The sequence below is a fragment of the Erythrolamprus reginae genome, chromosome 1, assembly GCF_031021105.1.
Source record: "Erythrolamprus reginae isolate rEryReg1 chromosome 1, rEryReg1.hap1, whole genome shotgun sequence".
In the NCBI taxonomy this organism is placed as follows: domain Eukaryota; kingdom Metazoa; phylum Chordata; class Lepidosauria; order Squamata; family Dipsadidae; genus Erythrolamprus; species Erythrolamprus reginae.
Window position 1 is genome coordinate 304,303,836 of NC_091950.1, and position 17,411 is coordinate 304,321,246.

At 38.1% G+C, this 17,411-nt stretch overlaps 1 protein-coding gene across 1 annotated transcript in view; it reads right to left on the reverse strand.

The window, feature by feature from the left end:
- Positions 1-3,361: 3,361 nt before the first annotated feature.
- MAN1A1 (mannosidase alpha class 1A member 1) overlaps positions 3,362-17,411 on the reverse strand; it is an 83,598-nt gene continuing 69,548 nt past the window's right edge. Inside the window, exons 8-12 of the mRNA XM_070733435.1 lie at positions 13,220-13,335; positions 9,718-9,937; positions 7,974-8,146; positions 5,244-5,359; positions 3,362-3,499 (exon numbers count right to left, since the gene is read on the reverse strand). Of these exons, the coding sequence (XP_070589536.1) occupies positions 3,379-3,499; positions 5,244-5,359; positions 7,974-8,146; positions 9,718-9,937; positions 13,220-13,335 (746 nt within the window). The 3' untranslated portion in view covers positions 3,362-3,378. The remainder of the gene's footprint in view (positions 3,500-5,243; positions 5,360-7,973; positions 8,147-9,717; positions 9,938-13,219; positions 13,336-17,411) is intronic.

The following is a 17,411-nucleotide window of genomic DNA, read 5'->3' on the forward strand; positions in this document are numbered from 1 at the left end:
TGCCTAACACAGCATTTCTGGGAAGGATATTTGAATCCAATGATATAAAGTCTTGGAACACTTCTTATACTAACCAACCAACCAACTAAACAAATCCCCAAACAAAAGAACAACAAAAAACCACACCCTGTTAAAGGCTTAAAAAGGGGAACAAATTTATCATGTAAACATAACAGTGAGGAAATGATTCATACTATGTTCATGATATACTGTATGTGGAAGATAAACAGTGGGCTGGTACAATTAAGGACTACTGATGGTCCTACCAAACAGTAGAGTCTTGGAGAACATCTAACAAATCAACAAACATGAAATACTGCATCAGAGATAGTCGTACCAAGTAACCACTTTTAGTTTGATGAGTTCACTCTTAGGAAATTAATTTTTTTTTAACAAAATGATTCCTCATTTGAACAGGACTAAAATTTTAACTATCACTTTTTGGATGATGCAAGGCAAGTCATGGCAGTGCACAGCGTCATAAGGAGGAATAACAACTTACAGTTGTGTTTTGGGAAAGGATTTGAAGGTTAGAGGCCATAATGGACCTTTACCATCAATGGTGGCTCCCAAAGAAAGTAAAAATGGCACTTTAGTTGGAACAATAAAAGATAAGAAGTGGAAATCAACTGTACTTTTTACATTAAAACTGCTACATATTTTTTAAAAAAAATTATAATGTGATGGCTTTGAACCGATAATATTGCACATTATTAGCTACACAAATGGTTGCTGCCCTATTACACTTATGGTGCTTTTAGAAAGTGCATTGACTTTAAAAGTATTTTGGTCAATCAATACCAATAGATTTGTAACAGGATGAATAATATTAATGATAAATCCTGTACAACAGTATATAGTTTGATTCTGGTTCTATGTAATTAATATACTGCATATGTCTTACTAGTTAATATGCTGAACAGCTGCAAAAGCAATTTTTCTTTGCTGATAAAAGAGGGTAATGTTATTTGGTAATTAATTTTATGTTATCTATAATGTAATACTTAACATAATCCAAAAGAAACTTTACTATTTATTCCATTATTATGGCAAGAAAACCTACTGCCCCTATGTAAAAATGGGTTAATACAATTTTTAATGTTTTTTTCCCCCCAAGTTACACCTTTATCCTAGAAATTAATTTCCCTCAACGTTCCATGATGGGAATTGCATTTGCTTTTCTTAAATCAGTACTTGAAAAAATTAATGTGGATGTACTTCAGGATGTAAAGAACCAAACAGAAAATACAAGAGCCCAACAAGTGAGCAGCATTTTTTTCAATCTGATACTCAAATTATATGCATGTTAATAATGCTCTACATAATCAAGAAATGACATTTTTACAAAAATGTCTTGATATGATTTGCTAGCTGCAATAGTCATGTTCCAAATATACATGAATGTCCTTGTTCCTCCAATAACTTTACTTGCTGATTTTTCAGTTGCCGTGTTTGATTTTCAGAATAGTTTTTTAAGTCTTGGAGGGTGTATGAAACTTAATATGCAAACTGGCACAGAGCGTTAGAAAAAAAAAGATTCAGGTAAAATTGGGGGGTGGGGTGGGGTAGGGGCATGAAAGGAAATTATTGCTTGTGGTTCTTCCTATTCAGACTACCAGATCATCATTATGGCCAAACCTAAAACCCAGCACAATATGACCATCCATAAGGTTTACAAATAGTGTTGTGATGTTTCAGCAGCACCGTAGTATCACTAAGCCATAGTGCAGAGGAAACTATTTGCGCTGAGGTGTAGCAACATTTGAAAAGCCTCACATCAGTGCAGATATTCGCAACACTGTATATCACCAGATGGATCAGGGAGTAATTTTATGCAATTTTTATAATTAGTCCTCTTATTTTGGCTCAAAACATAGATAGCTAAATTTGATAGCATAAACTTACTTGCAGTAACGGTGTAAACTGATTTGAGAGTCCAGGTAGGAGGATGAATTTTTTAGGATTAGAGGATAGCCAAAATTCAGTTTTAAAAGCTATATAATGAAGAAAGGTTATTACAATAGCTTCCCTTCTGTTGTACATAAATCCCCAGCTTTCTTTTCAACAAAATTTTGTTTTGTTACATGAATGCTGCTAAACATGACATATCATATAAAATTTATCCCTACTCTCATTGTTTAATGTTGCTTATTAAAACTATAATATTTACAGAAGCGTCCCAAATGTAAACAGGAAAAAGAACCATTCCATAACAAAACTGAAAAAACAACAAGCAGTCAACATTATCACTTTGATAAACTAGGGAACAGTTTAGGTTCCCTCACCCCCTGCAGTAAAGCATTAAAGTACTGTGGTCAATTCTTTCAAAAGAGAATTAGAGCCACAGTGTGAACTTCTAAAACATGGTACCTCTGAGGTATATTATCCTCCCCTTTCCACGTCATTGTGCCCAATATCTGTCAAGTGGAAGTAAAAGCTAATGGAATGTTGGAAATAGCAACAACAGACTTATAGAATTGGACTAACCAATCTCTAAATAGGATAAATTTCAAAGCAGAAAAAGGATATCGCACATTAGATTAGTTCATCTTGCATAACTAAAGTTTTACAGGAAACAGATTTTTCCTTTTGGTGAAAATACTGCTGAAGCTCTATTTTCACCGAGACAGTCTCAAAGGGTATCTGTGAAGCCATGTCCAAATGTCAACCCTATTTCACAGTTGTTTATGAAACAAATTCAGAGACAAAAAAATAGATGGGCACCAAAGTTATCTGTGGTTAGGTTTGATATGTAAATGTGAGAAAAATATTTCATAATCCAGGCTTTTAAGACAAGCCACAGTTCAATGTAATGGTATATACAGATAAGATAAAACTATATCTGGTTTATATGAATAGTATATCTTTCTAAGTATTCTGATTACCAATTAATGATAGACCCGCATAAGAAGATGCTGTCACAGTTAGATTTGTCTCCACTGATCAGACAAATCCCACTGGAGCAGATTTAAAAAGAAAAAAGCTCTTCGTACTTAATTCTTTATGGCTTTTTGCAACACAGCAAAGTATTACAGCTTAAAGCAGACATCTCCTCACAGAGGAGAAAACAATTTTGCAGTCTAAACATAAAGTAAAAAGTAAGTAACACGATGAATTCTGTATTCTGTTTGACCAAGTACTCATTATTCTGATGGTCAACAAAACTAGAGATGACACATTATGTTCTGGGAAAACATAAATATTAATAATTAAAATTAATAATATTAGGTCAATAAAATTGCCAGGTTGATAGCAGACTGCAAAAACAAACAAACGAAGCAAGAACAAAACGTGAAAGACAACCTGGTTTAAAACTAAAAAAATTCAGCTAGAACATTAACAGCCATATAATATGCCCAAATGAAATTCAAAACAGCTTTATTTGTTTTCTTTTTCCTCTTTTTCTCTTTTAATAATTGGGAGAGGGTGTGCCTCCGTATTAAAGATCCAATGTTCAAATGGAAGAATATCATCTTCAGAGAATAATAAATATAAATACCTAGTAAAGAACAAAAATGCATTATTAAACATTATAAAACTAGAAATATATGTACATGTAGTATATTTATTTTATTTATACTGAAAATGGATTATATTAAGAAGTTGCTTAGTATTGCATTGAGAAGTATCCAAACTTCCACTAGAAATATATCAGTTATTTCACTTAAAAACAATCTGATTACATTTCATAAATTGTATTCTCATATATTGAATCTGTTTAGTAACATAGTCTTTGATTTATGATTGCAATTGGGACCAAATTTCAGTCGTAATTCATAGCAGTTAGATTAGATTAGATTTATTCGATTTGTATGCCGCCCCTTTCCGGAGACTCGGAGCGGCTCACAACATAACACATGATACAATTCCAGCAATAAAAAAGCAATTTAAAACCCTACGTATAAAAAACAATCATACATCTCAGACAAACCTTGCGTAAAATGGGAAATGGCCTGGGGGAATCAATTTCCCCATGCTTGACGGCAGAGGTGGGTTTTGAGGAGTTTGTGAAAGGCAAGAAGGGTGGGGGGAATCCTAATCTCCGGGGGGAGTTGATTCCAGAGGGTTGGGTACACCACAGAAAAGACTCTTCCCCTGGGTCCCGCCAGATGACATTGTTTCGTCGATGGGACCCACTGGGATTCATGCGGCAGATGTAACTCAAGGCACCCATGAGATAGGACCTAATTTTAAAATTGCTTTTAAGAGAGTTAAGTGAATCATACAGCCATATGTCTAAATCATGTGGTTATTAAGCAAATCAGAGTCTGAGACCATTCTCCTGAAAGGGTGTTTTTTGCCAGAAGCTGGCAAAAAGTAACAGAACACGGGGAAAAAAATATTGCAAATTGCAAACATGTGACTGCAGGATGCTATAATCAGTTTTCAATGGGAGCCAACTGTCTGAAACGCAGTCATCTAACCACAGGGTATGTGTGCAACATTTTCTGTAGCTGGAAGTGCTTTATGGGTGGTAAAGCACCCTTTCCAAGGTTGTTGGAACGGTCACTAAACAACTGGTCATAACTCAAAGATTATATGTTATAAGTAACTTTATATTTTTCAAATTTTCCCCGGGAGACAGTATTACAATTTAAAAAGGGAAGCTTTTGAAAGTTATTAAAACATTTGTGGCTGAAAAGGCAGGTCTCATTTCTTCTCAATTACACCAACACCTGACAGTTGCTCAGGTGAGGCATAGGTAATAGTGCTTAAGGCGTTTTCTTGCTTCCAGGACCACAGGACTAATCTGCGGTCCTGCTTCTTTCTTTTAGTTTAGGATTTGATGGTCAATTTTTCCTGATTCCCCAGTTCCCATCTCCAACTCTTCAATATTCTCTTTATTTCTGGAGATAGTTTCAGATACATCTACTGGGTGCATAGCTTCAAACAGGTCTTCAGGTCAAATATTTTGCAGGCTGGGTAACTTCAAAAAACAAACCAGATAATCCAAAGCTACCTCGCCTAGAAGCAATTCAGGTAATGCTAGGCAAGAACGTTGGCAGAAGCTTTCTGCCACAGCACTGTTTGCCCAGGGATTTAAATTAATCTAAGATGTTTCATCAAGGGGATTCAGCTGACCTCTGCTGCTTTGAAGTAAATCAGATTCCCTGTTCAACCCACCTTACTTTGTTAAAGCAAATGTATGCTTGCTTTGCACAGAACTAGTTTCAGCTACTTACTGATCCAATCCAGCAAAATATTAATTCATAACTCATTTAAAAATCCATTAAATTGCTTACTTGAGCGTTTCTGATAGGAAGAAACTCTGCTGCACATCATCATGGCTTTTACGACTGCTGTAAACATCCCTAAGGCCAGAATAGCCACCATCCACTCTGCAATATTTTTCCAATGCCTGAATTAAAAAAAAAAGGGTGGGGGGAAAGGGTATTTTATCATTATCTTTCTCAAAGCAAAACATTGTAGTGTAATTTGCACTATAATACTACTTCATAATTTTAAATTTAAAGCAATTATGAGAACAATACAGTCAGTACCGAGTACAGTGGTACCTCGACATATGAGTTTAATTCGTGCCAGAGCTGACCTCGTATGTAGATCGTCTCGTATCTCGAACAAATGCATTTAGATTTGGCATTTCGCGTGGAGATAACTGGAAAAAATGGAATTTTTGCGCTACCTAGTGGACGCTCGGCTCGAATCCCGAATTTGAGCTCCGGTGTCGAACAGAAATTTTGCTCGCATCGCAGCTCGTAACTTGAAATACTCGCATGTGGAGCAGCTCGTATCTAGAAGTACTACTGTATTATTATTATTATTATTATTATTATTATCATTATTATTATTATTTATTAGATTTGTATGCTGCCCCGAGTCTGCGGAGAGGGGCGGCATACAAATCTAAATAATAATAATAATAATAATAATAATAATAATAATAATAATAATAATAATGTACTGTATTTTTGGGAGTATAAGACGCACCAGAATATAAGACACATCTTAGTTTGGCGGGAAGAAAACAAGGAAAAAAGGCCTTTGCCTCCCAGCAATTTGCCAAATAGCACACAGGACAGAAGATATACTGTACACTCTTTGCTGTGTATTTCTGTGCATGCGTGCCTGACCCATATTAATAGCAAAGAATTGAAGAAATGTACATGGCGCCAGTATATTAATCCCAGAAAGTTTTCTTAAATGTAATCACACGAACTCCTCCCAATTATTTAAATAGATCTACTCCAAACATGACTAAGTCAGAATTTAACTCAGCTGCCTTATCTTAATATTAATACTTAATACTAAAACAGGATATTTCAGATTATACTTTTACTGATCTTTAAAACTGATGTGGCTTTCTGGAAGTATTTTCTGCTATTTAAAAGAACATACAATAGCACTCTTCAGATCAAACATTTATTTTACAAAGCTTCTTCATTTTGTTAAATTGCCTAGAATAATAATAAAGCAGTGTTTAAAAAATAAGTCTAATAACTTGAACATTCTATAGACATTTATAGTTATTGACTTAACTCCTTGCAGCAAAAAACAAACAGCGAGTTTCAGCCTTTGCCTCTCCCTTCAGCAATTTGCCTCTGTGCAGCTTAGTTTCACTTTCTTTTTAGCACATGGGCTTGCTGGAAATGTCAATCAATCTGCTGAGTGGGAGAAAGACAATCAGTGGCTTGTGCTAATCAGCCTCTGCTGCTATTTGCTGCAAGGAGGTAAATTGTTGGCAGGCAGAGACCAAAGAGTGGGGATGGCTGGGTGGGGCTATATTCGCTGTATAAGATGCACTCAAATTTTCATCCTCTTTTTGGGAGATAAAAGGCGCATCTTATGCTCCGAAAAATACAGTATATTCTGCATAAAACACCTCAGTCATGCTGGATTGAAATTTGGAGTAAAATTAATGTAAGAATTTTACTACAACTTGCATTATTTTTACTGCAACAAGGGACTTGACTTTTCTTAATTCAGAAACTTGTTTGAATTAATAATAATAATAATAATAATAATAATAATAATAATAATAATAATAATAATATAAATGTGATTCACTCATATTGTTTCCATCAAGTACCTTTTGCCCTCCAGATCTTAATTTATGCATATTTATTTAGACACTGTGATAAATATTTATTCTTATATCTGTTTTATCCTTTTAAATTGGTAATTTTATTTCACTTTTGAGCAAGTGTACATTTTAGTAGAACAAGATGTAGCATTAATTTAAGTGAAAATACAAAGATACGTAAATAATTAAGATAATAATGGTACAATTCTAATTGGGTTTGGAATGAGTAAACTGATAGAGGAGCTATTTTTTCATAGCAGACTCCATTGCAACAACCGGAGAAAGAAATAGTCACAAACCCCACACTGATGCTGATCAAGAAAGTGACCATAATCCCTCTTGGGGAATTGTGAAGCTTTAAATCCTGGCTATACTTCAAGATGAAAAAGGTTTCAGATGATAGAAAAGGGTGAAGATTCATTTGATATTTTAATTCTGTTAGATATGAAGGATTCTGTTTGTACTTAAAGTTGTCTTGATCATCATGTCTAGACATCTTATATCAATAATAGTTGAAACTGTTTGGCGTATTGAAATGTCTGGAGATTACAAATACTAGGGGGAAAACCATGTATTAATTAAATGTTTCTTTTCCTATCCTGTTCCTTTGAATATATTGCATTTAAAAGATAAAAACAGAGAAAATGAAATTAAAAGTGAAAATTTTATTAGGTAAGGCTAATTATGTTTTAAATATAATAAATTAAATATCATTTTCTTTCTTTCTTTTTCTTAAACAATAGATATAAAAATGGAAATGGTTAAAATCTCTCAAATGACTTTGTCTGCCTGAGATAAATCACAGCTTACCAATTATATTTTCAATCCATTTAAACAGTATATTGCTGCATGCACTAAATTCAAATAATTCTTTTAAATGGCAAACATATAAGTAGTAAGATACTTCAAAGAAATGATTTAAATGTCTCACCTCTACAGCTTCCCAACCCCACTGCCGATATTTGGGGTCATGAGTAAATCGCCACATATACATATAAGTTTCTATAACTTCAGGTCGTAAGATGTAATATTTTTCATTCTGTCTGGTAGCAATTGCCTCAACTCCACCATCAAATCGGAAAGCTTCTGGACCCAATTTCATGCCTACACACAATATTAAGGTATTCAGCTTTAACAGTGCTGGAATGAAGCCTTTCTAAAATGCTACTAAAGAACCATGATCTTAATATATGTGAGTTACTTTATTACTATATAACATGTTATAATTTTGAATTCCACATTATAGGATTCTTCTGCTGTACAAGGAAGTTGTTAACATTTGTTAGCCACTCAACATTGTTGGAATCTGAAAGGTCACAGCAAGCAGAAAAATGACGAAAAGTGGGTAGAACTGTTCTACTTAGTTTGAACAGGAGGAACCCTGTTAAGTGTTACATTATACATTAAGGTAGGGTTTTATCCAGCAAAATTTTTAGCTGGAAAATGTCATAAAATTGTGTCTATAGGGTGTCTAAAGTTATTAAATGTTCCTAAATATTGTTTTATTGTATTGAAAACATATTTTGTTGAATCAATTTCTTTTAAGCTTTACACAACTATTCAAACAAACAAAAATGAGGGAAATTAAACTCAGATATAAAAACATAACAAAAAGTTCTGGGGAATACCTGTACTTTGCATTACTTTAATTTTTTAAAAAAAGGAAGTATGTGACAGCTGTAGGGCTGGAGCTGGTAATATTTATTTATTTATTAGATTTGTATGCCACCCCTCTCTGTAGACTCGGGGTGGCTCACAGCATACAATGAAACAATTCTTAACAAATCTAGTAAATTTAAAAAACTTTTAAAAACTTATTATTAAAACAGACATACACACAAACATACTATACATAAATTGTATAGTCCCGTGTGTGTGTGTGTGTGTGTGTGTGTGTGTGCCTCAATTCCCCCATGCCTGACGGCAGAGGTGGGTTTTAAGGAGTTTACGAAAGGCAAGGAGGGTGGGGGCAGTTCTAATCTCCAGAGGGAGCTGGTTCCAGAGAGTCGGGGCCGCCCCAGGGAAGGCTCTTCTCCTGGGTCCCGACAGACAACATTGTTTAGTCGATGGGACACGGAGAAAGCCAACTCTGTGGGACCTAATTGGTCGCTGGGATTCGTGCGGCAGAAGGCGGTCCCGGAGATATATAATTCATAACAACTCAACATGGCATCTGCAGACCCCCAAATTAAACAAACCAAAATGTTGAAGTATGTGGAATTGGAATATATCTTTATGCCTATTGTCATGAATGTTTGCATGTTTAAGCACATAGACTTGGAGATATGTTTATTTTATTGATGCTTGTGAAATTGCCTAACATCTGCTATATTTCAACAGCGACAAACCTAAGTTTCATATTACACACTTTGGGGGATTTCAGTATGAGCGAGGAAACTTGATAGCTTTCCTCTTACTTCTGAAATTAGTTTATGCAATCAGTATATTGAAGCTATTACTAAGTTTGTTATTATTACTTAAAATTCTGGCTGGAAAAGATTAGGAAGATATGAATATGTTGCACTATTGATGGAGAACAGCTTTGTGACAATATATACACAATAAAGTAGTTGGGTTCATCTTCATTAAGCCACAAATACATTGTCCTGCATTCAAGTACAGAAATAAGAAAGATTTTAATGTCAGAACAAGAACACTTAACGATTTATAATTACCTGTACGATCATAAGATTCATGACATGTGCGGGCAATTTCAGCTCCAAGTTCAATGTGATGTCCAGTTTGATCAGCTGGTGCTCCATCTGCACCCAGAACAAACATCCCTCCAGCAAAACAAGTAAGATGACCCATTTTGTGTTCAAGGAGACCACCTTTCCACTCAGCAATGTACATTAAACCATTGCTGGATTTCCTTATTAGATGGGTTTCTATGGACTAGAATTGTTTAAAAAAAACCCTGTTATTAATCTTCAATAAATAATAATAATAATAATAATAATAATAATAATAATAATAATAATAATATAGGTATCCAAACATTTTTAACATTCTTAACACTATTAAAAATAAGTTGGGGGATTTCCCATTTTGTTATATACTGCTCAGTTTATCTCTACTCCAGCCAAAGTATGGAAAAACATGATTAATGAGCATAGAATGCAATTTTTGTTGTAGAAGAATTAATACAGCTTGGACAAAGGGAATCAAAATAGTTGAATAAACTTTTTATGCATTAACAAGTGTTTAGACAAGGATGATTTGGTAGACAATAGTTAAGTCATACAGTATAGTAAGTCACAATGTGGCCTGCTTGGTGCAGTGTGTGAATTTAGCAATTATAATTCATTCAAGGAACATGGTTAAAATAATATTGTTTACTGTGATATGTGAACTCAGTCAAGGAAACTTGAACTTTCAAAACCCTGCCTACCAAAGCCAGCCTTATTTATTTATTTATTTATTTATGTATTTATTTATGTATTTATGTATTTAGTTATTTATTTATTTATTTTGACAAACAGTTATAGGGTGATAATTTGTACAAATAAAACATTAGATAAGTAATGATAAAAAGTAACAAAAGAAGACAATAGGACAGGGACGATAGGCACAGTGGTGCGCTTATGCACGCCCCTTATAGACCTCTTAGAAAGGGGGAGAGGTCAACTGTAGATAGTCTAAGGTTAAAGGTTTTAGGGTTAGGAGTAGAAACCACAGAATCAGGTTGTGAATTCCAGGTGTTGATTACTCTGTTGCTGAAGTCGTATTTTTTGCAGTCAAGTTTGGAGCAGTTGACATTTAGTTTAAATCGATTTTGTGCTCGTGTATTGTTGCGGTTGAAGGTGAAGTAGTCGTTAGCAGGTAGGACATTTTGGTATATGATTTTATGAACTATAATTAAGTCAGAACGGAGATGACGGAGTTGTAAGCTGTCTAAACCAAGAATTTCAAGTCTGGCGGAGTAAGGTATTTTGTTGTGAGAAGAGGAGTGAAGGACTCTTTTTGTGAAATATTTCTGGACTCTCTCAATTGTGTTGATGTCAGATATGCAATGTGTGTTCCATACAGGCGAGCTGTATTCTAGGATTGGTCTGACAAATGTATAGCCCTTAAGCAAGGATTTCTGAGTAAATTTAGATGTGGGATAGGAAAACAGATCTTATGGATTTTCCAATTGTAGATTTACTTAAGAAAAGAATTAGCGGGTTTTGTTGAAGTTTGATCTTAGGAAGTGTTTGATGTTATTAGTTGAACAAGAAACAATTTGGAATTCAAAATGATGAGTAAGCTGGCCCAGTTAAATCAAGTTAATATTGTAACAAAAGGATTTATAGAATGGCAAATAAAAGGAAATGTGTGGCAAATGTAAACTATTGGCACATTGGGACAAAAAAGTTTTTAAATTCATTTTCACCGTAACGGGAGATCAGGAAACCCTCTTATTACATCTCCCCTACCCCATTTCTAAAGCATGGCACACCTCAAAAGTACTACATGTAATGGAGTAGCTACCACAGTAAAGGAAAGATTGATAAAAACTGCTTTGTCAATGTAATATTACTTTGGAGACTGGCTTTAGGTGATTTGATTCAACTGATTAGTTGAATAGTTAGCAATAGGCCAATTGATTAAATTGATTTGTTTAAAGATATGAACTAAACCTAAATACCTTTCAACAACCTGCAATCATCTTCACTATAAAAATGAAATTGTCTTAATTTGCTTCATATTTAAAAAGTTACTTCTCTATAAAGTCATTTTCAGAAAAAAAAATACTAAGTTTTTAAGTGAAGTTACTTAAAATATTTATAAAAGAAATATATATATATATACGTATAGTCAAAACATTTTTTAAAAAACCCCTATTATAATACAGTGGTACCTCCTCTTACGTACACCTCTTCTAACGAACTTTTCAAGATACGAACCCGGTGTTTAAGACTTTTTTGCCTCTTCTTCCAAACTATTTTCACCTTAGGAACCCAAGCCGCCACCACTGGGATCAGTGTTCCCTCTAATTTTTGGGGGGGGAGCGGCGGAAAAGTATAGTGTCTGAGCGGCAGTCCCTTCGGGACTGGGCGGCACAGAAATAATAAATAAATAAATAAATAAACAAACAAACAAACAAACAAATAAATTAAAAACCCACCCTGTTTTGCCTCAGAGAATTTCAAAATAAAATACTGTACTGTGTGTCTATAACAGCGAGCTCATAATAGGGCAACTCTATCAATATCAAAATGCCACTTAAATAGTTGAGCTAGTTTCAAACTAGATTTTGATTTTCTTTCTCTCTTCCTTACTCCCATTCTTTTTCTTTCTCTTTTCCTTCCTCTCTTTTTTCTATCTGTTTCTCTCTCTTCCTCTCTTCCTCTCTCTCTCCTTCCCTCTCACTCTTTCCCTCTCGGCTTCTGGGCAGGTTTGGAAAACTCTGAGTTGATGATGATTTTTAAGTGAGCGATTGCTCACTGCTCAGCTTAGAGGGAACTATGACTGGGATGCCCTGCGTCCCGACTTCCGTTGCCAGCTGAAGTGCCCGTTCTTGCGCTGCTGGGATTCCCTTGAGGCTCCCCTTGCTGGGAAACCTCACCTCAGGATTTCCATTGTGAGGGTTTGTGTGAAGGAAGCAAGGCGAATGGAATGCTTGGAGAGGCACTAAAAGGGTGTGTTTGAAGAAAGAAAAGGGAGAGGCGGCTTGGAGATACAGAGTTTGTGTAAAGGAAGCAAGGCAAATGGAGTGCTTGGAGAGGCACTGAAAGGGTGTGTTTGAAGAAAGAAAAGGGAGGGGTGACTTTGAGAGATAGCAAAAGAGTTTGTGTAAAGGATGCAAGGCGAACTGAGTGCTTCGAGAGGCAATGAAAGGATGTGTTTGAAGGAAGAAAAGGGAGGGGCAGCCCCCCTCACCTTTCTTCCTTCTCACGCACCCTTTCGCTGCCTCTCCAAGCAACCTGCTAGCCTTGCTTCCTCCACCTGCCCCCTTTCGCTGCTCCTCCCTGCCCTCCGTTCGCCTCCCATCTAAAGTTTGGGATTTTCCTAATGGATTTGCATGCATTATTCGTTTTTACATTGATTCCTATGGGAAATATTGTTTCATCTTAAGAACTTTTCTACTTACGAACCTCATCATGGAACGAATTAAGTTTGTAAGACGAGGTACCACTTTATTTGCTTTCACAGGTACATATAATAATATCCCAAATTCTATATAATATTTACCTGAACAGCTTTATAATACATTTGCTTGGCTTCTTCATCTGTTTTATCAGACATCAACCATGCTTTCAGCAAATATTCATAAAAACTATCCCCAAGTCCTCCAACAGAGACATGATCTGGGGGGGGGGGAGAGAAAGGGCAATCTGGTAATGTTATATACACACAACCCCAAAGCCCAAAAAATTAATGGCAAAATACTATAGAAAAACCATATTAACTCACTTTCAGCATGATGCTTTATTCAAGCTATATCTTCTTTGATATATCTATCTCATTAGGCTACACTATTTTGAAACATGATACTCTGTACTAGGCATAACAAGGGTTTAAATATGTGGCCCAATTCCCCTCATGTTGAAACAAGCAATTCTTAATCCCCATCAAACCTATTTTGCTTGGATTCATTCATTTTTTTACTTGTGAATAATTTAAGCTTCTGATGTAGTGGGGTGTTTTCTCCCTTTCTGCCTCACCTGCTTTCTGTAACAAGTTGACATATTAAGAATTTTGGAGAACTCAAACACCTACTTTTGTGCTACTTTGGTGAGCCCTAAAAATGGTATACAGTGATCCCCCGATCATTGCGGGGGTTCCGTTCCAGGACCCCCCGCAACGAGCGGGTTTTCGCGAAGTAGCGCTGCGGAAGTAAAAACACCATCTGCGCATGCGCAGATGGTGTTTTTACTCCCGCAGCGCTAGCGAGGAGCCGAAGATTGGGGTTCCTGTTTTAAAACGTCGCCGCCGGCATGGGCGGCTTGCCAGCACCCCCCCGGACCCCGAACCCGGGTTTGGGGGGCTGCTAGGAAGCCGCCCATGCCGGCGGCAACGTTTTAAAACAGCCGCGCCACTTTCCAATGAGTCCCAAAGACAAACGTCAAACTTCCGCGTTTGTCTTCGGGACTCATTGGAAAGCGGCGCGGCTGTTTTAAAACGTCGCCGCCGGCATGGGCGGCTTGCCAGCACCCCCCCGGACCCCCAACCCGGGTTTGGGGGGCTGCTAGGAAGCCGCCCATGCCGGCGGCGACGTTTTAAAACAGCCGCGCCGCTTTCCAGTCAGTCCCGAAGACAAACGCGGAAGTTTGACGTTTGTCTTCGGGACTCATTGGAAAGTGGCGCTTTCCAGTGAGTCCCGAAGACAAACGCGGAAGTTTGACGTTTGTCTTCGGGACTCATTGGAAAGCGGCGCGGCTGTTTTAAAACGTCGCCGCCGGCATGGGCGGCTTCCTAGCAGCCCCCCAAACCCGGGTTGGGGGTCCGGGGGGGGGTTGCTGGCAAGCCACCCATGCCGGCGGCGACGTTTTAAAACAGCCGCGCCGCTTTCCAATGAGTCCCGAAGACAAACGCGGAAGTTTGATGTTTGTCTTCGGGACTCATTGGAAAGCGGCGCGGCTGTTTTAAAACATCGCCGCCGGCATGGGCGGCTTGCCAGCACCCCCCTGGACCCCCAACCCGGGTTTGGGGGGCTGCTAGGAAGCCGCCCATGCCGGTGGCGACGTTTTAAAACAGCCGCGCTGCTTTCCAATGAGTCCCGAAGACAAACGTCAAACTTCCGCGTTTGTCTTCGGGACTCATTGGAAAGCGGCGCGGCTGTTTTAAAACGTCGCCGCCGACATGGGCGGCTTGCCAGCACCCCCCCGAACCCGGGTGGCCGGGCGAGCAGCGAGCGAACGGCAGGTGGCCGGGCGAAGGGCGGGCGAGCGGCGAAGGGCGGGCGAGCGGGTGCTGGGGAGGGCTTCTCGCCCTTCCGCCAGCAAGAGGGGGAGCGAACGGCGTGGGCAGGCTGCGGACAAGCCGTTCGCTCGGGCCACTTCCCAGCTGAGTACTCAGCTGGGAAGCGGCCGAGCGAAGCGGCAGCAGCGAGGAGTTTGCGTGGGCGGTGGGGAAACTCCTCGCTGATGCCCGCCAAGAGGGGGAAGACCTAGGGAAGCCGCCCAGCAGCTGATCTGCCCGGCGCCATCTACGCATGCGTGCCCATAGAAAAAAGGGCACGCATGCGCAGATGGTGTTTTGACTTCTGGGTTGAAAAATCGCAAATTAGCCTGTTCACAATGGTCGGGGACACAATAACCGGGGGATCACTGTAATTCAAAACTGGATTTTGATTTTTTTTTTTTGCCAACTGAATGTAGCTTTAAATTTAAAAGAATTATATGCATGCTATTTGAGGAGAGGGGGAGAAAGAACAATTTACATTAAAAGTCCTCAAATTATGGCCATTAAAAATGAAGATGGGTAGATTGTCCTCTAAAAAAGGTTAAGAAATCGGACATGCACAGAATTTTTTTTTCTTATTAAAGGTTTTCACTTTAAAGAAAGTTTTCTTGTCTGTGACTTGGCGTTTTATTTTTAAAAATGCTACTTTTACTTTCCCTTCCCAAAGAAACTACAAGATAGAAATATGAAGAGTGGTTTCTCCATTGTAAAGAACATTTCATGAATTCAATTAATAGAAAAATGAGAGCTCCAACAAACAAACAATAAAAAAATGCATGGGGTGAAGGAAGGTTGGTCTCTGAATAGCACCATATAAATGACCTTTACAGTTTCCTAAATGAATTACCTCTGAAAAGCCTGATATTTGCAAATTAAATAGCACACACAGAGACTCATCAATAATAAGTCCTGTTATTATAGCCATTGTTGCTTGAAACAAATCTAATTGACCTGTGGTGCTGCAAATCACTTTCAATTTACTTCTAAAGTTTAAAAAAACCTAGCTCAAGGGACAGAAAAAGTAACAATAAAACCAGAGGAGACTCTCAAAGGTATAGTTTGCTGGTTTCACAATAACATGCTCCTAAATGCCTCATTAAGTATGTTATTCTCTCCCAATTCAACATTTATAAGTTCCCATGACGTCTTGGAGATTTTAGTAATTCTCAAAATGTTCTATCAAAGCTGGTGCAAAATGTAGCAACATGGCTAGTAAATGATGCCAGTAATTTTGTGGGCATAAAACCATTATTCCATGAGCTGCACTGATTGTCATTGTGCTTCTGGGTACCATTCAAGGTACTGGTTGGCACCTTTAAACTTCTTCCTGAACTGGGCTACCTGAGGCTCATCCAGTCAGACGGAATGGGCGTGCTTTAGATCCTGCTAATCAAATACAATATGTTTCTTTTCTGCTTGTGGAACCTTCTCTGTTCAGAGATCAGGATGGTCCCTCACTGGCCTTTGTTAAGGTCCTAAATAACTGATTCTCTGCTAGATCTGGGGCTCTAAGAGTGTGCAGGGACGGTCTTCTTGGTTATGCAAGTGTTTGGGTTGATGTTACTTGGTTACTGCGCATTTTAAATATTGTAAAGTTTATAATTGTTTTTATTTTATTTTTATTTATTGTCAAGAGCTGGGGCAGGCAAAGTTGGCTCTTCTATGACATGTGAACTTCAAGTCCCAGAATTCCCGAGCTAGCATGATTGGTTCAGGAATTCTGGGAATTGAAGTCCATAAGTCACAGAAGAGCCAATTTTATTTTATTTATAGGATTTGTATGCCGCCCCTCTCCACAGACTCAGGGAGGCTAACAACAGCAATTAAACAGCATATAATAATAATCCAATACTAAAAAATTTAAAAACCCTTATTATAAAACCAAACATATGTACAGACATACCATGCATAAAATTGTAAAGGCTTAGGGGGAAAGAGTATCTCAATTCCCCCATTCCTGGCGGCAGACGTGGATTTTAAGCAGCTTACGAAAGGCAAGGAGGCTGGGAGCAATTCTAATCTCTGGGGGGAGTTGGTTCCAGAGGGCCGGGGTCGCCACAGAGAAGGCTCTTCCCCTGGGTCCCGCCAAGCAACATTGTTTAGTTGATGGGACCCGGAGAAGACCCACTCTGTGGGACCTAACTGGTCGCTGGGATTCGTGCAGCAGAAGGCGGTCCCTGAGACAATCTGGTCCGGTGCCATGAAGGGCTTTATAGGTCATAACCAACACTTTGAATTGTGACCGGAAACTGATCGGCAACCAATGCAGACTGCGGAGTGTTGATGTAACATGGCATATTTGGAAAAGCCCATGATTGCTCTCGCAGCTGCATTCTGCACAATCTGAAGTTTCCGAACACTTTTCAAAGGTAGCCCCATGTAGAGAGCATTACAGTAGTCGAGCCTCGAGGTGATGAGGGTGTGAGTGACTGTGAGCAGTGACTCCCAGTCCAAATAGGGCTGCATCTGGTGCAACAGG